Below are 21,451 nucleotides of genomic sequence, written 5' to 3' on the forward strand. Positions count from 1 at the left end.
CGGGAGTCGTGCAAGATTTCAACCAACTTCACTCTGCCGTTGATTATTTTGCGTGGCGTCTTTCTGTCTTTTTGTGTTCGAGTCAGAGTCATTAAAGCGTGATTCAACAGACATGAAAGCATCTGTAATATAATCAAATTTTGTTGTGGGAGGGTAAATAAAGGACTGAGATGAAAGCTCTTTGACCACTGTTGCCACCTTAACCACATCGAGAAGCTCTGAGGCCAACTCCCTTTGAGGTCCACACACACACACACACACACACACACACAGCTGTTGGTAATCCTACTTAGGCTTTTGTACTATGGCTTTCCTGTGAAAGCAGAGCTAATTAGTCTAAATACCAAATCTAAACTGAGATATCAACAAAACGAATACCCCCATCAGTCTATTAGTGCCACTTTTCTCCTCTTCTCCCTTCGCCGCGTCTGTTTGCTTATCGGCATGTTGCTGCAGCATCAAAGCACAAGTTTTCTGCTAAAAACCGTAAAGAAATAAGAACATTGTCTGACATTTTGAAGCAGCACATTGTTCCCTCCTCGGGACAGTTGATGACACACACACACATAAACACAATAGCCTCGGGCGAAATGCCCTTTTCTTTCCACTCAGACAAACATTTCCACCCTGTATTTGCTGACGCCAGATAGAACAGCAGTGCGTACAAGGAAGTACCGAATTATTTACAGAGGCCCCAGACAGTGCTTCTAATTCACCCTTGATGATGCAAGTAGAAGACATTTTCTCAGAATCACTGAGGAGTTCGGTCAACGTCGCTGCTCCCTCTCTCCTCTCACCAGCCAAGCGTCTTTCCTGTTTACCTACCTATGAAGGGAAGTCAAATGCCCACTCTGTGTGTGCTCACTCTTCCTTATTTACACTGACCCATAGGGCAGGGAGCCATTACGACCTTTCAGCCGTAATTCAATAAAAGTTCCGTTTTGCATTTAGAAAAATAAATGGCCCATGAGGGGAGGAATATTTTCTCCACCGCTGCATTATGACAATAAACCGGTTTCTATGTTGGGGCAGTGGGGACGGGGGTGGAGGAGGTTTGTGGGAAGAAGGCACCTGCTGGTTACTGGAAAAGACGCTGTGTACCACCAGCCTGCGGTTTTGGATATTTATTTCTTCAGGCCTTAATGGTTAGGAACAGTGAGCAAATAATAGGTGTAGCGAGATCTTTCTTTTGCTTCCAGGAGCAGAGGAGGTTGTAACCCTCTGTGTAAACACAGAGGGAAGCCTTGGAAACATCACAGAAACAAAGAGGTCGATCTTTGAGACCTCCACACGGCTGTAGTCCACTAACATGATGATAACCTGAAAGAAAGTACTGAAAGTCAAATATGTGCATGGCTTACACCCTGGAAAATTCACACATTTCACACATTTGCGTTGACCCACCTAAAAATGTCAATTCTTATTCTGCGTAACTGTGTGCACGCTTGCTGCACATCATTGTGACTGAGCCAGAATGCACAAAGGTGTGAAAGCGAAGCCGTTTGACACATCTGCTGGCGTTGCATTGATGTATGTGACAACGGCAGCTTGCTTTCCTTTCCCACAGCCTTGCGAGGCCCCCACCTTTCCCCCAGCGCCTTGCTGCTTAGAACAACCTGACTACCACGTATACGCGCAATCATGTCCACAGCCACCAACGCACAACAACCCCAGTCGCCATTAGAGATAAAACATTTTTTTTTTTTAAATGTCAAAAAGTAAACAAAATGCAAAGCAGCTTATTGCTTTAATACGAGCTGTCACCGGAACCACACAGGCCTTCTGTGTTCGACAAGGCCAGAGCAGCAGAAGTAGCAGCACTCGGGGAATCTAGCAAGTTTGCAGGCAAGCAGCCAAATAACGCCTGAAAAACAGCCATAGCAAGCCCAACACGTCTCAACTCCAGAGTCGAAGACAGTTACACACACAGACACACACGCACGTGTGCACGCACACACATGTGTGGAATGGAGGGACAAAAGAGGGATGATTGCTCTCAATGTGCTACGGGCCTTGCTGTATTGTCAGAGAATCCGGGTGCAGTGGGCCTTCTTTTGACACCCCTTCATCCTCTTTGCCTGCCTCAACCTGCTTGGCTGTGGGGCTGTCCTTGTGTGGCACTGCTTCTGTTCCACACACACGCGCCCACACACACACACAAACAGACACATGCAAAGAGCTTTATCCCCTTATCAGAAAAGGAAGGCTGCGCTCTTTGCTCAAACAGTCTCATGTAGCAACTTCCGCTGTGAGCAGCTTGTTTTCAGACCTGCGAGGGGGATTTTTCACACTGCTGATGTCCCCAGAGAGAGGCCGACACATCATCCTCGGGGACCAGACGCTCCCCCAGCTGTGGTCAGAGAGAGTGAAACTGATAAAAAGAGTGGCAAAACGCTTGTTGACCCCCTCCTGAAAGCTAAGATGGAAATAATATGTCCACAACACCCCCATTTGGCAGTGTATTTGGTGTTGCCATGTTTATGACAGACCTTAACTCATAGTAGTTTATGTGCATCCAATCCCTGATAATTATATAGCCGTTAAAACGTAATGCATTCATACTTACTGTTACGAGTGTGTTATGTAAATGAGCGTAGTGTAGTAGTGTAATGTCTGCGTGTGGCTAGCACCGACTCCTTTAGGCCCAGACGAGACAGCCACAATCACCAGCCAAGGGTGAAACCCACATCCTTCAGGGTCAGCTTCAAAACAAGAACTTTGATTCGTCCCACTGTAAATACCCAACAGTGTGATTGGCGGCCTTGGGAAACACGGTGGCAAAAAAACAACAAAAAAAACGCCCTGCTGCAGAGATGCTTATGAGCTGCGCTAGGGCGACAGATAAGGGAAGTGTAAGACAGAGTGGCGGAAGGAAGCAGGGTGGGAACGAGAACGTTGGGGGTTCAGGTCTGCTAGCGAGGAGGAAGAGGAAGACAGGTGTGCTAGTCTTTGCTCAACAGATGTTGAAACGTCCCCAGCGTCTGTTGAGGGCAAGCGGAAGTCTGCTCGCAGGCAAGTAGGCCTCGCTGCAACACGCGTTCAACTGTCGCCCCGCATCGCACTGCGAAGATTCAAGAGTCAGATAAGCAGGCTGCTCTTGTGTGTTCCCTTCTTTTCGACACCTAACTTTCAAGAGCAAAGCGAGACGCATTTTAAGTTGTGGTGCGACTGATTTGACTCACCACTATTCAAACATTTTATGAGCTACAGAAGGCGGCCATCTCAGTCAGCCTTCATATTAGACTCACAAATTCTTCTTACACGGCCCAGACATGTTGTGTGTGTAATGCTATAGCATACTTACAGAGACTTTACGGTCCAGACATAGTTTTCACCCGTTAAGTGAGATACATGCACTCCAGATCAATTCTAGTCTGTTATCGGGGGCCTATCGAGTCCATTTATACGTTGAATACAAATATTTACACTTCAAATATATTCAGTCCAGGCTTGGGCCGGGGCCAAAGCACGTACTGCCCTTTGCTGTCCGGATAGAGTTTCACTTTGCCCCTGAAAAAGCGCCCAGCCATTTACTAAAAAGAGCTTGTGTTTAATGTGTCTCCCTTTGGACGGGAACATATGTTTCTTTCTTTCAATGGAGACAGAGGCAGACAGAGAGAAAGAGAGGAGAAAAAAAATATGGGGGGGGCGGGGGGGGGGGAGCAGGTCGTATTGGGTGATCATTCAGCTGTGGTGTGGGCGCTGAAGGCCTGGCTGTCACCTCACTGAGCAAACACTGTCTCTGTGCTGAGCTGATACGGGCTTTTGTGGAGGGGAAGGCTGGGCAAGGCCCAGTGGAGTTGTGCTGTTCATGTGGTCGGCTCTCAGGGCGCCGGGTGCAATGTCATGAAGAATAGCGTTCGCACTTTTCACGTCGCTTGCACTCGAATGTGCGTGCGTGCGCTACAAAGCACCGGGAGCAAAAGAGCAGAGTAACATCTCAAGTTATTCTGCAGCAAAGATAAAACACTATCAGGAAATAAAAAGGCACACACACACACACAGACACACACACACAAAACAAAGCAGGGCTTAGAACGGCACACCCATTTCTTCACAACACAGCCATCCCCTTTCAGGACATCGTTAATACCAGACATTTTAATATCAAGCATTTTATTTGTTCTTCATAGACTTCCATAATGCTTTCAGATGATGCGACCGCTACTCTGAGAGGAGGCTAGTAAATCTACAACCTTTAGCATCCATTTCGGCTCTGGGTGCTTAATGAGCGCTGCTGTTTAGGCCTCATGTGTGCATTGGCCCCCATCTCCCAGCTCTATCTTGTGGTTATGATATCATAGAGAGAAAAACAAGGGCATTCTCTCCTAAGTGCACCCTGACACATTAAATATTCATCCGACCACAGAAACCCCTCTGAAATGGGGCCGGTGTGGAGCGCTGGCACCCCTCTGGCCCCCGGACCGGCAGAGTAGAAGTCAAATGTTGGCGGTCGGAGCAGACACACTGTGGCTACAGACCGGGTCAACTGGCCAAAGAGAGCGCATTAACGTGAGGAATAGCTGGAAGATACGGGTTGAGTGCTTTTAACCATGTCTTGCAGAGATTAAATTGATTTAGATAGATTAAAAAAAACAATTTCTAGCGTGAATAACGCTGGCAATGTGCAGGAGAGAAATAAAGAGTAAAAAAGTGTATCGTTCATTTCTTAATTTAATATCCCTTTAAATCAGAAACAGTCTAGGTGTACTTCACAAGAACTCCCGTAAACCCAAAATCCAGCTGAAATTCAGGACTAAACAGTCATAAAAAGAAGAAAATAAGTAGGGGGAAATACGGAGCCTTATGACAATCTCTACGGCAGCTACAAAGTGTCTTAAAGATGAGAGGAAGTATGTGTGAGTGCTGCCCTCCTTTTGATAAGTCTCCAAGAGACAAAGGCAGAGGGGGAAAACAGCCTGGAAGGGTAAAAGAAAGTTTCGAGCCGCCTCCCAGTTGATTAGTGGTGTTAACAGCGACTGCGGGCCTCCGGGGTTAATGAGCCCCAGGCTTCCGCTCCTCCAAAAGAAAAAAAGATTCACCCGCTCACAGCCCACTAAACCCCCTACTGGAAGCAGTGTGTCGCCGAACGCCGTGCGTCCCTGCCAACTGTAACTGGGCCACGGGATCCCCAGCTATAGGCTCGAGTGTGTGTACTTGTGTGTATGTGGGCAGCTGAATGATCACTTTCATCCCCAAAGAGCCAGCCGATTCATCTTATACCACCACTGGCCGCAGAAAAACTGACCAATTATCGTTTTTTCCCTGCCGTCTGTCTTTTTTTTCTTCCGACCAGAGAGCGGTGGGATGTATCGTTTCCCTGACCTCAGCCGTTTGAGGTGGTGTAAATCTCTTAATAACTACACAAGGACACATATAGGGGCTATATTTGGAGGGCTGCTTCCCCTTGCCGCCCCTGCTCTGGCCTGGAGCAGACAGTAGCCACAGTGTCTATGTGGGTGATGGAGCCTGTGTGTGTGTGTGTGCGTGTGTGTGTGTGTGTGTGTGTGTGTGTGTGTGTGTGTGTGTGTGTGTGTGTGTGTGTGTGTGTGTGTGTGTGTGAGTATATGAGAGAGAGAGAGTGAGAACTCAGGCCTTCATTCCTTCCATCAGTGTTTAAAGAGAAGGCAGACTGAACACATGTGAGTGTGAATAAAAAAGATATTACAGAGTTTGTGTCGGCGTGTGTCCACCCATGTTTCTGAGTAAACACACACACACACACCGTCCTTTCCTTTGGCGTCCTTAATGCTCGGGAAAACAAACAACTGGAGAGCTCAGACATATTACTTTCTCTCACACACACACTCACACACATAAAGTGCAACAGATCTGTAGATTAGTGGGTGTGAATAAAGAAATAGTAGCATTCTGTGCTGTACTTTGGCTTTGAACAGGAGGGGTTTTGTGTACAGTAACTGCCTGCGTTCAGCCATTGTGTCTGGGCATCAATGTGCCGGCCGCGTACCCTTTGTGCATCTGTCTGCATGTGTGTGTTGGGGGCTGTCAATGCCAGATATTTCTATATGGTTCGTAAAGAGAGGACGGAGGGGAGGCGGTGGGCACAAACAAATGGACATAGCGGTAAATGAGAGCAAACTTTACCCATGGGTCAGCCTCCGAGGGAAGATATATTGCCCATGGGTCAGTGAAGAGAAAGGACGGGCAAAATCCATATCGGTCCGTCTGCCTTGCCCCCTTTATATAGTGATAAAATATTCAAATCCAGCCATTACTTCACATTAGGCTACTCTGTAGAGATGCCAGGGAGAAAACCACAGAATGTATACATGCTGGTTCACACACAGTTTTGGTGCATTGATAGTTACATTAAAATCTCTTCCTCCCATTAGAGGCATAGCCCTCATCCGGACTCACGTCTGACATTTTTACGTGTGTTCACATGTACAGTGTGTGTGCGTGTGTCTGTGTGTGTGTGTGTGTGTAGGAACATGTGTATTTGTACATGTCTGCTTACGTGTGTGTCTATATAAAAGGCATGTACAGAGGTTTTTTTCTTCTTACCATCTCCCTGAACGGGACATCAAAGTGGTAAGGGCGCTAAGTGTGTTGGTTAGTTTTCCGTGGTCTGGATAAAAAGAGATGCAGCAGATATGCCTCACTTATTCTCACATCCTGCACACACACACACACACACACACACACACACACACACTCTCTCTCTCACCTACAAAAGCTGTCTTTCTCTTTCTTTAGCCGTTATGTTTAAGACTGATGACTATATGGTCTGGTAGCCTCGTCTGGGTGGTTCCTTCTGACTAAGTGCTGTGTCAGTCAGAACTGGATGTGTGTGTGTGTGTGTGGGTGTCTCTTTGTTTGTTTTTTTAAAGTAGGGTGCCAAGATAAAGATCACTTAGCTTCAGCAGTTCATAGAGGTGCCTAATGTCACGTAGTTTGTAATTTCTTATGCTTTAGGCTCCGGAAAACAGCATTCCTCGAACAATTATTTTCAACCACTTATGCTATCGTTATCTGCGGATGACGCGGCAGCAGGTGCAGTTTGGGTAACACTTAGTGTCTAGTCGACGTATGTCAAGGTCTGCTAACATTCTAATAATATTTTTGTGTTTGCAAGCTGAAAACATGGTGACGGTGTCTCTTCCCTTCCCCTATACAGTATAATTTCATCCAGTGTGAGCGTTAGTGAATTACAGTGCAGGATATTAATAGTCTTCACAGTCTAAGTTGAATTTACACTGATTACAGTTTAGACAGGAGAAGATTAGTTGTTTTTTTTGCCAGGACATTAGAAACTGCCAAGCTTCATCAAGAAATGTGGACAAGGCAAAAGGTTTTACAATTGGACTCTTGTTATTGTTTTTGCTATTTTTGTAAAACGCTGGAAATATACAGTGCCATCTTGTGCCGTCTCCCTGGTTGTGTTGGTGGTAAATTGGCACGTCCTTGATTTCTCTCTTACCCGTCCTCCTCATGTCGCTGTTTCAGGACACAGGGTGAAGATAGAAGACCCCCAGAAGATGCAGTTCTCGGACAGGCTGTCAGAGATCGAGCGCTACCAGCGGTCTATGCGGATAGGCCCGGTGAACAATAATCCCCGCCCCATCCACCAAACCCACCTAAGCACCACACAAGGTGAGGACCGCTGATACATACAACCACAAGCAGCCGACATCCCCACTACACTGTAAAGTCCGCTCACATCAACCGCCATTACATCGAAGTAAATCGCTCCTTCAACAAAACAAACATATTTGGTTTTATTTGGACGGAGGGGTAAGTAATTCATAACACAAATCTGTTGAACATCAACACAGTACGGCGTGTGCAGTTCACCCAGCGGTAAACTCAGCCAGGAGCGCTTCACGTGCGTTTCCGCCACGCCGGGCGTTTGAGTCCTGCTCCACATATCTGGGGGCTGTTATGTGTGTTGGCCGTCCTATGGGAAGCTTGTGTCAGTTTTTGTCCCCGGATGCCCTGCGTTGGTGGGTCGGGGCCCCACAGCGTGCAGGGTTGAGTCTGTGGCCAGGTGGCATCGCCGGTGCTGCCAACCGAACTCTTGGCCTGGGTGCTGTAGTTGGCCTCCTCCGCACACCGCGCGCTACAGCCTCAGGAATTTAACAGCCGCCCGCTACCTTGGCAATCACGTCACTCTCAGACTGGTCGAATGTGTGGGTGGGGGGTTGTTTTGTGTGTGTGTGTGTGTGTGTGTGTGTGGACGGCTGCATGGGTGTGTGGACGGCTGTGTGGGTGATGCTTGGAGTGAGGATGAGTGTTCACTCTCCATCATATGTCAGCCTCTTTAACAGGATACAGACTAAACACACACGCAGACACACACAAACACACCTCTACACGTACACACACGCAGACACACACAGTGTGCCCTCCTCTGCCACCCACTCTCTAGTTCTCATGCTAGCTAATGAATCTCATTACCTTTGTATCAGCATGTCGCTGTGTACGGGAGGCCTTGTTTGGGAGCTCTGGGCCGTGTGTGGGTGGACCTCTATCAGTGTGTATCGCAGCCGTTCACCAGTGTTTGGCCTTGTGCTCAGCTTAGCCAGCGTTGAGTCACCAGTTTGGGCCTATCTAACCGCTGACTGCCGAGAACACAGGATCTCTTGCCCCCCCCTGTCCTTACTGACCGTTGATATTGATTTGTGTTCCCTCGCACTGCCTGTACCGAGGAGAGAACATTTCAGCCACTTTAGAAACCCCAGCGACTGGTTTGCGTGGAACATAAACACGACGGAGCGTCAACACAATACAGCCACTGTGATGATCATCTTCTGATGGGTTTGAGTTTGGCGTGAGCTCTATATGTTGTCTGCCAATAAAAAGCCCCCTGCAGCTGGGCTTATAATGGGAGATTTAAGTTTCTGAGGGCTGACTTGAATGCAAGGGGGCGGGGCGGGGGCGGGGGGGGGGGGGTACAGACTTGGTCCAGACAGCAGACGAAGAGGAGCTCTTTGCTCTGCTCTTGTCTGCCTCGCACAGGATTAAGGCGAGAATTAAAGCGTCACAGGCTTCAAAGGGCTGCAATGGTGCAACACACACACACACACACACACACACACACACACACACGTACAGTACATACACCGCGAGCAGACACAATACTTTAACATTACTTGGAGCTGTCAGAGACAATAAAGGCCTTGAGCTTGACACTACAGCTGCCAGTGACTGGAGGCCGCCTACGAGAAGTGTGTGAGACAGACGAGGGGAAGGGCAGTAAAAACCACACACCTTAATCTGTGGTATTACCATCATGACGGCATACCGCAGGGCAGGAGCGGTAAAATAATTAAATAACAGAGCAGAGGGCCCTTATCCCTCCCACCTCGTCGCACCGGGCGCTCCCCGTACATGTAGAGATCACGTGCGGACAACACCACCGCAGTATTAGAAGCGAAGCTCAAACATAAATAGACTTGTTGTAATGAATCCAATTCAGAGACACAGCGAGGTGTTTACATATCAACGGCACACACGTCTCTGCTTTTGGCTGCCCTGCCAGACGCTGTTGTATTTTGCAGATACGTTAAATCCCGGGGCCTGTTTGTTTGGGAATTGCTGGGTGATAGATCTCCCAGCAACATGTTATAATTACATGGATTCCCGCCTCGCCGTTACAAAAGATGTGTTCCATTATCCCGGGGGCTGGAAACGTGCGTTTCTCCTTTTTGAAGACGGCTAAAAAAATAACAAAAATAAGACCGTGTCATCTCCTCCTAAAGCCTCCTTGCTCCATATTGTTGTCTGAGCAATGAAACACTGTCTCAGTTTTCTTGTCAACAGGACACGTCTCCAGACATCTGCTCAATGCTACCTTGGATTCCTAAATCTCCATTGCACCATAGGCACATTAAAAATACAAAACACACACGCACACACACACACGATTGTGTGCTAGTGTTGCAAGTTCTCCGCTAGTGCCTCAGACAGACAGGGTAATTAAGAGCTCATTACAGTGCATGCAGTGACAGGAATCCTGCACGCTGCATTCGCTGCTTGTTTTTGTTCTCCTGTGGCCACAGGTGGGCCTGCTAGACATGTGGAATGATTCTCAGCGAAGGGCGGAGGGAGCGTGAGTGTGTGTGTGTGTGTGTGTGTGTGTGTGTGTGTGTGTGGTTCAAAATGCGTGGTTCCACTAATGCAGTGAAGCAAATCTGACACGCTGACAATTAAGTACTAAATTGTTATTCTGGTTTTCAAAACCTCAAGCGAGGTGTATACTATGTGTATGTGGGTGGCAGTTTTTATTCTTCTTCTGTCCTTGCTCTCATACAGAGTGGAGTTTGTCCTTTAACTTCTAACTGTGACATTGCGTTTATAATACACAGCTCTTTCCACGCTCGAAGGAAAGCCAAACCGATGATAGAAAAATTAGATTTTCTTCAAAGATTCCAGTTTTACCTCGTTCCATTTTAAATGCAGACACAACTCAACAAGCCCCTGGCACAGCCTCTAACAGACAGCCCAGACGAAAGCAGCTCCTTTAACTTAAATGGCTTTTAACAGTGAGAGGGAGGTGGGAGGGGGGGTGAATAAAGTATCAATTGAATCATCCAAATAAAAAAAGTCCCGGCACTTTTGAGGCGGTATCATTCAACATGTTATTTGTTCCAACACCTGTGTGTTCCTCTCTGAAGATGAGTATCGTATACTAGCATAGCGTTCCGCCATCAAGTCAAGTGCTCGATGCTTTGATGAGGGCCCAGAAGTCTGTTTGATTGTGTGACGCATGTGGTGATAGTTAATACAAAAAGGTCAGTAGTATCTTGCAGAAATAAAAAAAAGTCCTGCAAGCAAACCTTTTCTACAAGTGTTGGTACCTCTGGCTTCCTCCTGCACAGCTGGCACACATCTGCCACAGCTGTGCTCAGGCCCTGTTGTCCAGCGTGTTCGGGCCCTGGGCTGGACTTAACTTGAGAAAGTCCCGTTTGCTGCAGGACCAGCCCGATGCAGCCGTGCCCCTCCCGCCACAGTGACCACACTGTTTACACCACATAAACAAGCCGGCCGGCCCCCCCAGGTTCGAGGCGGCACTCTGCTACCGCCGCGGCCGAGAGGCTCACACTAATTCACACATCCAGAATGACATGATCAGCCAATTAGAAGCCAGTGCGAGACAGGAAATTAGCACCGTCAGGTAGCTGTGGTATGGACTTTAGAGTAGAGCCGTCACGCTAGATGGGTTTCATGCTGATTTCTGCCAAACCCAAGCAGGAAGCTGGCCCTCTGAGGCCAATACAACCAAAAGGAGCAGGAATCTGGAGCCGGAATCTGGACCAGTCCTTTGGACACTTTTACTTCTGCACTCCACTATTTACATAATATGTCAATGGCTGCTGCAGAGTTTATTTGTTATGGTGCCTGAAAGCTTCACTTGTGGTTACTCTCTTTTTGTGACCCTGAAATGAATAATTCAAACTGAAAATGTTTTTGTTCTTCGACCCCAAAAAAAAAAATCTTTTGAAGCCGCCTCCTTGGCGAAAAAAAAAAAAAAGAAAGAAAGAAAAAGAGAAGTGAGAGCAAGTTGCTTTTTACCAGACTCAACTGTTTGTGTAAGTTATAATTTCACATCAGAGTCCGGCTGAGTTTTACATTTCAGCAATTACAGAAACTACATGTGTGCCATGAACAGTCTCTATTGAGTCTGTGGAGAGGGGAAGGGTGGGAGGACGACGAGCTCTGAAAGAGAACATAGGATTTTTCAGCCCCATGTGTTTGTTTTTGCTCACGTTATAAGTGAGGGCTCAAAAGACATATCAAATGTCCCACATAGCTGAGCCAAGGCCGTGTTCCTCCCCTCTCTAACACGCTCCCTTACTCCCTCCTTCCCTCGCTGGCGTCTTTCTTTCTGTCCTGCCTGCTCTCTCACATTCTCTCCCCGTTGCGACGCCTAAGGCCTAAGCGAAACAGGAAGCCAGCACAAGGACCGGCATTCACTGTGTCTCAATGACACGCTTCATTACAGCAAGCGCTTTACATGTCTCAGAGGCGTTGCTGGATCCGGAGTCACGAGGACGGACGCCATTTTGGCGCAAATGTCTTCTCAGCCAGCCCTTTCATCTACACATGCACTTCAAAAGCAGTGCATGTGTTTATTTGTATCCTCCCCCCCCAAAAAAAAACTCTGGCTGGCACCACCCCAAAGCTGCTTATTAGTGACGCAGTCGCGGCCTCTGCCCCGGCGCCGCCCCGCTCCTTGGCTCCGCCCAGGGGGAGCCGGCCCTCTTATTAACAGGGGTAATCTGTGCCTCTGGTATTGACGTTGTCTGCTGGCCAATCAAAATATTTGAAGGAAATGTTTATTTTCTTGAGCGAATCGCACCAGCTGCTTGCGAGCCTTTCTGAATACGGCCATTTATGTGTAAGAATTTGCCATTGTGAGGTATAGTGCGGGACCTCTCGGTGACTGAGTGCTGATTTGGGTCTTTGCAGAGGAAGTGGAGGAGCTCCAGGGGAAGCATAGATCTTACACATGCGGAGCCCAGTGCGGCTATAGGTGAACCGCCCAGCGCTACACCCCCCACACCCCACTTCTCTGCTTCTGGCATCCTTCTCCATCCTAATTGCCACTACAGGAGGTTAGGAGTTTACTATATTGCGTATCTCAACAGCGAAGGGCATATAGAGTCATAGTGATACCACATGGCTGACTGCTGCGTGTCGTTAAAAAGCAGAGCACCACGGGTAAAAAAAAGTTGCTTCTATAATATGCAGGTTTTGGTCTTCTTCAACGCTGATACGCCTTTGAGGAAAAGAAGCTTTGCCACAATATGGAACCGTGTTCAGAGGCTTGCAGACTGAGACTGCCCGTGTCCACAGAGGTCCGTGCTAGTAGCCGTGTAACAACTGCACCGTCTCAGACCTGAGAGCAAACAGCGCCCCGTTTGTGTCAGCCCTCTTGCGGTGTGGCCGTGGAGTGTGAAGCAGGGTCCCACGCGTCGGGCCAGCAGGTCCGCGACCCTCCTTCGCTTCCTGACAGCTCGGCTGGACAGGCCAGTGAGTGTCCTGCGCTTCACAGTGTCTCGCCTGAAAGACCCAAAAATATCTCCCATGCACCCATCGAGCATGTTTTTCCAGGCCCTGGTCTCACTCTGGTGAGAAAAAACCGCCCCTCCTCTTTCCCAATCCTCGCTGCTCAGTCAGCAGAGGCCAACCTGTGACAGGAAGACACATCTCCCAGCCGACAGATGTCAAGACCGTTTTGACAAGTCTGTCACGGTGAGGTGTTTTTGGATCGTGCTTGAGATTTCTATGGTGCAGGCAGTGACTTCCTCACCCTGTTCACATATACAGTACAACCCGCACATTTTCTCTGAGTTCCACAAGAAAGATTTTGCATTCCTGCACAAACTCCACTGACTTATTCCTAATAAGCAGATCCTAGTGCTCACCTATTGTTAATATTGTGTGTTACACCAGCCCTGTGGCAGGAGCAAATGGACACCCCCGCTCTGAAGACATGCAAGGTGGAAGAGGACCTGAGACCATGGCCAGGTGAGACACTGCAATGCCCTTCTTCCTGACGTCTGTGTACCTGTATGCTTTTGGCAACTCTTTTAAAGCCTCTCCTTTCACCTTTTTCCTCGAGTAAAGCTCAGCTGTCCCAATATGACAGCAAATCGAATGTGAAGTGCATTCGTATGCGGATCTTTTCTTTGTTTGTGTGTCTGTGAGAAAGTGTTTTTTGAAGCGTGCTCGTTAGTTGCAGAGGCATAATCATCATGCGTGGCCCAATCAAAGAGCGGCATCGAGGGGTGAGGTCACGAGCCAGCAGTGGCCTTAATTACCAAGTGCGAGCAAACAAGCTTGAGAAATACAGGAGATAATTGAGGCTCTGTGCACTGCAAACGTTTTCACACCTTTTTCTAAGGTACACTCAAACTGACTCTAAGACGTTCCATCAGCTTTTAAAATGAAAGCAAACAATAGGAGAGGCGGGTAAGACTGGCAGTGTGACAATTTTGGAGTCTGTTTCGTTTTGCCCGGAGGGCACTACTACACCCCGGAATATTCCTAAAACGCCACCATCGTGCCTTCTTCTTCCTTCTCTCACACGCCCTCTTTCTTTCATTTGTTTCTTGGCGATTTGTATCATTGCTGCTGTCCAACAGCCGCCACCGTCTCCTATCTGTCCCCTACCCGTCCCCTACCCGGAAACCACCACACCACACTAGACGTGGTGAGTCATCGTCTGAGGATGCACACACACACACACACACACACACACACACACACACACACACATAAAGTTGAAAGAATAAAAAAATTCAAACGTTTGGATTTGGCTCAACGAGCCCAAGGAGCTCCTTTCTGCGTTCAGCAAAAAAAAAAAAACGCCTGAAGCAGAGTACCGAGATATGGGAAGTACATATTTACATGTGTTACTGCTTGTGCGAGGCATTTTCTAGCAAGAGTTTCACTGCAGAGCAAGACATTCACGATGGTGTGAAAAAATGTGATCGACCGCGATGGATAGTAAAAGCACATGTCCGGGTCAAAACGTGGCCGAGATGTAAGACAGTGTAATAAATGTTGATGCTACTTGTAGTCAAATGCCTTTATCCTTACAATAACAGTACACACAGTCTAGGGTCAGCAAAACACACATTGCGTCAGCGGCTTCAAGAGGAAGTATCATATCTCTCATAGAAAATAATTTACTTAACAAACAAATGTATTAATCACGCCACCTTGTGTGTCGACGCATTAGGAAAATCTCAGGTTTCTTTTTATAATCACAAACCTCCTTTACCCTGGCTTGTATTGCATGTCACAAGTCGGCGACATGCAAAATCCTCTGTGCTCACATGATAAAAGGCCCAACATGGATGAGGCTTTGGGGCTGTTGACCATGGTGCCACAGTACAGAGGTGATTATCATTTGCATTCGACATGATGCTCCGGCCTCAAAGCCGTGGCGCTTAAATAAACACCTGGAGATCATTTGTGTTCATTTGGGTCTCCTATTATTTGGCCCCGCGCTGCAGCTCTACTAGGGCATTGAGTTGCCTTGTCATCATCGCCCTGTTAATCAACAATAATCGCTCATCCTCTTGGCGTTCGAAAACCGCCCAAACCAGTCAGTAAATCAAAGAGTCGCCGCTCCGGTTCGGAGAGGAGCTGCCCGCGCTTCTCCGGTGATCGCACGAGGAAAACAATCTCAGCGCACCGTGTGCGTAGCCGGACGGGGCCTCTCTCGTTTCCTCCCCTCCACTTATTTGACTGAGACACCATTCCCTGGGCGCCGGCCGTCACAGTTTGCATCAAGCCTGAGTAAACATTTCACAGGTGAGCGCCTGTATTTGCATCTCCCCATCGCCAGGTCCACCACATGCGGACGTGCGCGCACACACACACACACACACACACACACACACAGAGACACAGAGACAGACACAGACACAGACACAGACACACACACACACACACACACACACACACATCTAACTCCGCGCACTATGACGCACACAGACATGACCGCCTCAAACTTGCCCTTATGTTAACAACCAAAATCAGTTTCTCCCATACGCAAATGAGGCAAAACCTCCGCTCGTATCTGGGTTACACGCTTGACTGTGGACTAGTGGACTTCTTGAGCTGAGCAGAAAGGAGGAGGACGACTCCACCCTTGGTGTTGCAGAATTAAAATAAGTGCGTGGCGCTGTGCTCGAGAGCTAGAGGAGGAAAGGGAGCAGTGGAACACTATGTTCTCTATAAAAGCCCCAATTCCCAGCTACCCGCTATGTAGACTGGGAACATCACAGACAGCAGACCGTGCCAGCTAGCCCTCTGGGGTCCATCCCCTCTCCTGTCCCTGCAATTTAGTCAACACGTTTCAGATGAGCCTAATGGAGATCATGTGTGGTTTTGGGCCGCAGAGGTTACAGGCAGCTACTACGAGGCTCGGTCAGGAAGACCCTCTCTGCCAAAGATACACCACCGTTACCACAGCCACAACAGCGAGGCCTGTACTTATACTGGGTGGGGGAGGGTGGGGACGCAGTAAGGTATGCAACATGGTTAAGGAAGAGGAAAAGCAGACTCCGAAACTCTGCTTCTCAATTACAAAACAGTTTGTTCAGCCCTCTCCTCCAGAGGGAGCTACTGTACTGGAGAGAGTTTTAAGGTGGTAGCAGGCTCCTCCTGGCGCAGAGCCAACTGCTTGATACGGCACAAGCCCATTAAGGTGTTGTGATAAGTGTCCAGTCCAGTTTCCCCTGACAGAACACAGGAGTCGATCCCCACCGCAGTTTAGCCAACACGTTTCCACCGGCTCCAATTAAATGGAGATCATAAGCGGGGTGGGCCCGCGGCAGCCAGAGCCATCGAGTCCCCACGCCAACCCCTCCCCTCCCCCACCTACATTTAGTACAGACAGAGAGAGAGAGAGAGAGAGAGAGAGAGAGAGAGCAAGTGAGTCCGGTAGGAATTAGTGGGCCGACTCCACTTCACCCGAATCAACAGCAGCTGAAGGCTCGGATTTTCCTTGCGTGAAATTAGATATGGAGCCCGACTCCGGTGCCGGGTAGACTCTGGAAAAAGAAACAGCCCCCCCACCACCACCAAACTCCCTCATCCCAAAAAGAAGAGGAAATTCAACTGCAGAAGTGTGTTGTTGCAAAAAAAAAAAAAGAGGATAGCATGGGCCATGGAAATTGCAAAGGAACAGTTGTTTTTTTTTGCAGCTGAAAATGGACCCAGTTCTCCAGACATAGGGAAAAGACATTTCAACAAGACTGTGGCACGCAAGTTTGGCATTCTCTCCCTCGGGGCGATGGCGTGCAAGCGCTTGCTTTTTCACAAATACAAGCTCTCTTTTCTCTGCCATCCAAATCCACATTTTACACTTGCAGTCATGTGCACCCATGAATGCCGCACGCGGACAAACAAATGACCATGGACGGAGGTGTGTGTGTGTGTGTGTGTGTGTGTGTGTGTGTGTGTGTGTGTGTGTGTGTGATTGTGTGTGTGTGTGTGTGTGATTGTGTGTGTGTGTGTGTGTGTGTGTGGTTACAAGCAGCAGGTGTGGAAGGAGAAGTGTGTGTGTGCTGACAGGAACTCATACTGTACAACCAGGTTCAGGGCATTTAAAGTTTATGAGCGTTTATTCTTCAAAAATATATCTTGAGTGTCATGAGCATGAGCACCCCCTAACCCTCAAGACACGACACGTCTAACTTGTCACACCACAAAGCGATCATTGTAATGTGGTGCAATTGGTGGAAGCAGAAAGAATAGATGAAGAAGCGATAAAAGATAATACCTTCTAAGTTACATACGACAGCAAACGTGGCTATCCCACACGACTGCAGAACTGTGAATGGGTTCCTATGAGTTACTACGTTTTTGACAGTCACGGCCCGATATTTTAGAAAAAGCAAACTGCCAAGTCAAACCCTGGAGCGATTTTTCTTTTTCCCCCTTTGTCAGCTGAGTAAATTAGTGAGTGTGCAGTGAAATTGAAGTCCGAACAGCTGGGTTCACGGTGCTCTGTTACCTGTGAGATTACACCTAGCAGTTAACTCTGACAGGTCTTGGACTGTGATACCCATTAGAATGGAGGATATTCACGTAGAAACACACTCTTGTTTCTAGTTTTGTTTTCTATTCGGGTTTTCCTTTTTCCTTTTTTCTTGTCTCCCCGACTGCCTTCGATTGGGACCGTCTGCCTCCAACTATGATTTATGAGTTGCACATCAGAGCAACAAGCCATCGGTGTTTATACAAAACACCCCACAGAACCGACAATGCCTCTTTTCATTGCTCCGGGAGAGACAAAGTAACGTACGTTGCTCTCCTTTTGAAGGGGCGGTTTGAGGGATGTGGCGAGGGGGCCTGTTCATATCAGTCCTGTGCACGGGACTGTGGGATGATGGGCTGTCAGTGCTTGATGACTGTTATTAAGCAAAAAATGTCTCAGTTCATTACTTTGAGCAATGAACAGACGTATCGCAGGAAATCCAAGCTCGGAATTGGGGGTTGGGAGAGATTTGCTGGCGATGGGGGGCTTTTTTTTGGGGGGGGGAATAATAATAGAAATTGAGAATTGTTTCATAATCGCAGCAGCAGTTTTAATTCACGTCTGAATATCGGTTGACTCTTCCCAACCTTTTGCTTCTTTCTTTATGCCTACAGGGACTACAGACCTCTTCAACCAGAGGACCAGCTTCCCGTCTCTGTCGCCGCTGACGGACCCCCGCTTCTCAGACCCTCGCATGCACTACCCGGGGGCCTTCCCTTACTCCACCAACACCTCCAGCAGCGGCATCAGCGGCCTCAGCATGTCAGCCTCCTCTAGATATCACACCTATCTGCCGCCACCCTACTCAAACAACCAAAGCCAGAACTTCCAGTCCAACTCCTACCTGTATTACGGCACGGGCTCTGGATCCTACCAGTTCTCCATGGTGGCGCCGGGGAACACTGGGGGCGAGCGCTCCCCCACCCGCCTGCTGTCCTGCTCGGGGGCCACGGGCCCCGGAGGGACCAACAGCCTGATGAACCCGGGCCTGAACAACCAGAGCGAGGGCGTGGAGGCCGACGGCAGCCACAGCAACTCCCCCACTGCCATGAGCGCCTCGGGCCGCTTGGATGAGTCCGTCTGGAGGCCTTACTGACTGACAGACGGCTAGACAATCACAGGGTGCAGGAGAGGTGAGGGAGGAAAAGTAAAGATGATGATGAACAAAAAAACACTGAAAGCCCCAAAAAAAAGAAGCAAAAAAAATTTAATAAATAGAAATGCTGCATGTTTGTCTTTTAGTTCTCCGGCACTCGCTCCAAAGACTTTCTCTGTTTTACCAACTCTCTCAAGACTTCTGTGTATTGCTGCACTGTGCTAAAACAGGTCCTCTTAAAGAAGAAAAAAGGACTACAAAAGCCATATAAGTTATGAAGATGTTCGCTTGAAACTGTAAATAGATGTTGGTAAAACCAGAGAAGCCATAGTCCCATTTCAGGATCATTTGCCTGAGGTAAACAGGTACTCAGTAAAAGACAAAAGAACAAAAGACAATGGCGGTTTGATCAATCGGTACAGCTGATGAACTGGAAAACCACAGCAGACACTCGTTCAGACCGAGGAGAAGAGCAGTCCGATGTTTCCGATGCCTCCCCGAGTGACTCCGACATCCTTTGTGAGGTGCGGCTTGCACTGCTGTGGCAATCAGATTCTATCAGAGTTGAATATTGTGTCAGTTGTGAAAACCTCTTCAGTTGCACCCAGGTCTGTTTCATGTACTCACGGCTCTCGTGCAGTACCTTCATTGCCTAATTTATTATCTAAATGGACACATTAGCCTCCGGTGCTACGGGTGTACAGTGGATGTTGAGAGAAGAGCCTTTTTGATCCGTAAAGGACTGACATGTTTAAGAAATGAATTCTCCTCTGCTGTGTCATCAGTGCGACAGGACAATGGCGGATGTTTTTGAGGAATGTAAAAGACTAACGCAGAGGGGTATTTATTGGTCTCTTTTTTTTCCTGCAGGAATATTTCAGTCCTGTTGTGTCTACTCTTTTACTTTTTCCTTACATTTCTTACCCAAGCCCTTTTCTGAAAAAAAAAAGAAAAAAAAAGAAAGAAGAGTTTGAGTCTGGTATTTTTGAACTGGATGACACGGTTTACTTTTGATATTTATTTGAGCCAAATTGTGAGGAAATGTACGCATATACCCAAAATCCTTAAGCATTTCTCTCTACCTTTTCCTTTATATATATATATATATATATATATATATATATATATATATATATATATATATATATATATAAATATATAAATAAATATATATACAGTGCATATGCCTTATTTTGTTGTTAAGTATAAATTTGGAATCTGTGTAATATATTGCTACTAAATTATAAAAAAAAAAAACTTTAATGTAATTATTTTGTCTTCCAATGTAGCTTTGATGCACTAAAAACCTTTATTCCTTATGAACCACGCCCAACAGATTCTGTTCGTGAGATGGTGTATCTAGAGCCCTAATCCTTTAAACGATTTCCTAATTGCCTTCCTGCGCTAAATAAGCCATTCGCTTAATTTTTGCACTATGTTTGAATTTTAATTTCTCTTCTTTTTGGGGGGTTATGTATTTACAAATATCTGAAACTCTTCCTAACTAAAATATTCCTTCACTTGATCTGCTGAACACACTTTAAGTGTCCTTTGAACAAATCCTTCGCCAAGTAATTAATGATGATATTAGTGACACACACACACATTCCTGCACCACAGGTGTGTGTGTGCACATTCCCCCCGTCCGGAGGGCCTTTCCCCTGCAGTTAACCATGTGATCCCTCTATTCCTGGAGGAGGAAGAGTGTGAGGATGAAGGGATAGGAGGAGGTGGGGTCAGAGTGGTATCTTCTTACCAGCACCAAGGGCAGTTATGCAAAAAAAACTTCCCTTGTTGTGCACAGGTCCCTTTGTTCTGTCAAATCAGTGAGCGCTTTGAAGCCTTTATGGCCCTGATTCTCTCTTTTCTGGTCTAATTTACTGATCAGCGGTGCCAGAGGCTCATGGCTCTGCCAATAATTCATACGCCGGCACAGATCTTCTGGGTATGAGCTGCGTGAAGGCATTTGCAGCAGCTATCAGGTGTCTAATATCTCCTAAAAAAATACTTCCACAAGTGTCCATAACTCGGAAAGATAAAGTGATAAAGTGAATTCAACGTGAATAATGATCCAAAAAGGCTTGTATTTGCAGCTCAGGTAAAACATTTTTTTAAAAAGACAAGTTATGCAAGGTTTTGTAGATCTCAAATAAAGACCCTTTGCCTTAATTCCCTTTTTCTTATAAAAAAAACCATCAGTAACAATGTCTCATTCCTATCTCCCGTTGATTTAGAGGAACAGCATGTCTCCATGCTCTCTCCACTGGAGTTGAGTAGAGTACCTTTCTTTATTATGGGCAACAATCATGCAGCTAGAGAAACCACGCGTGTTCTTTGTAATACGTGTGTGGTTCCTTAAAAAGTAAAAAAACCAAAGATCTTCACAACTGCCTGTAATACTGTCAGGATGATGGGAAAGAGGTTTGGCAAACGGAGTCTTGATTGATCTCCAATATCATTCTTTATGCAAAACTAGGGCGCCAAAATGTACACGTGAGTTATATGTCATTGTTATTGGATTAAAGAGCACAATGTTACATTTCTTCTGTATTGTTTTCCTTTTCATATACCAACATGTTAATTCATCTTGCTCCTTTCATTTCTCTTGAAGCTCAAAGCATGTACATCTGAAACTGATATGTTAATTTAAGAATCTCATCTATGTATGTAATGGCATCGTTTATGCTTCCATATCGAGTGCTTGTAAAGTTTGCGGATAATGTAGTTTTTAATCATTTTAATTAAAAAACATGTGTCTCATTTTTGTCTTCACAGCTGCTGTTTATTTAACAAAAGGGAATACAAAGAAAATATATGTGTTTAAAGAAACTCCA

General features: G+C 47.0%; 1 protein-coding gene across 3 annotated transcripts in view; it reads left to right on the forward strand.

Annotated features, from left to right (window-relative positions):
* Positions 1-21,154, forward strand: part of runx3 (RUNX family transcription factor 3) — a 47,016-nt gene extending 25,862 nt beyond the window's left edge. The window contains exons 6-8 of one of the 3 annotated variants that reach the window (XM_034525414.1): positions 7,468-7,614; positions 13,420-13,494; positions 18,136-21,154. In XM_034525414.1, coding sequence (XP_034381305.1) covers positions 7,468-7,614; positions 13,420-13,494; positions 18,136-18,617 — 704 coding nt within the window. In that variant the 3' untranslated portion in view covers positions 18,618-21,154. The remainder of the gene's footprint in view (positions 1-7,467; positions 7,615-13,419; positions 13,495-18,135) is intronic. The other 2 variants (XM_034525416.1, XM_034525415.1) reach the window with 2 other exon arrangements.
* The last annotated feature ends 297 nt before the right edge of the window (positions 21,155-21,451 follow it).

The sequence above is a fragment of the Cyclopterus lumpus genome, chromosome 22, assembly GCF_009769545.1.
Source record: "Cyclopterus lumpus isolate fCycLum1 chromosome 22, fCycLum1.pri, whole genome shotgun sequence".
NCBI classification, from domain to species: domain Eukaryota; kingdom Metazoa; phylum Chordata; class Actinopteri; order Perciformes; family Cyclopteridae; genus Cyclopterus; species Cyclopterus lumpus.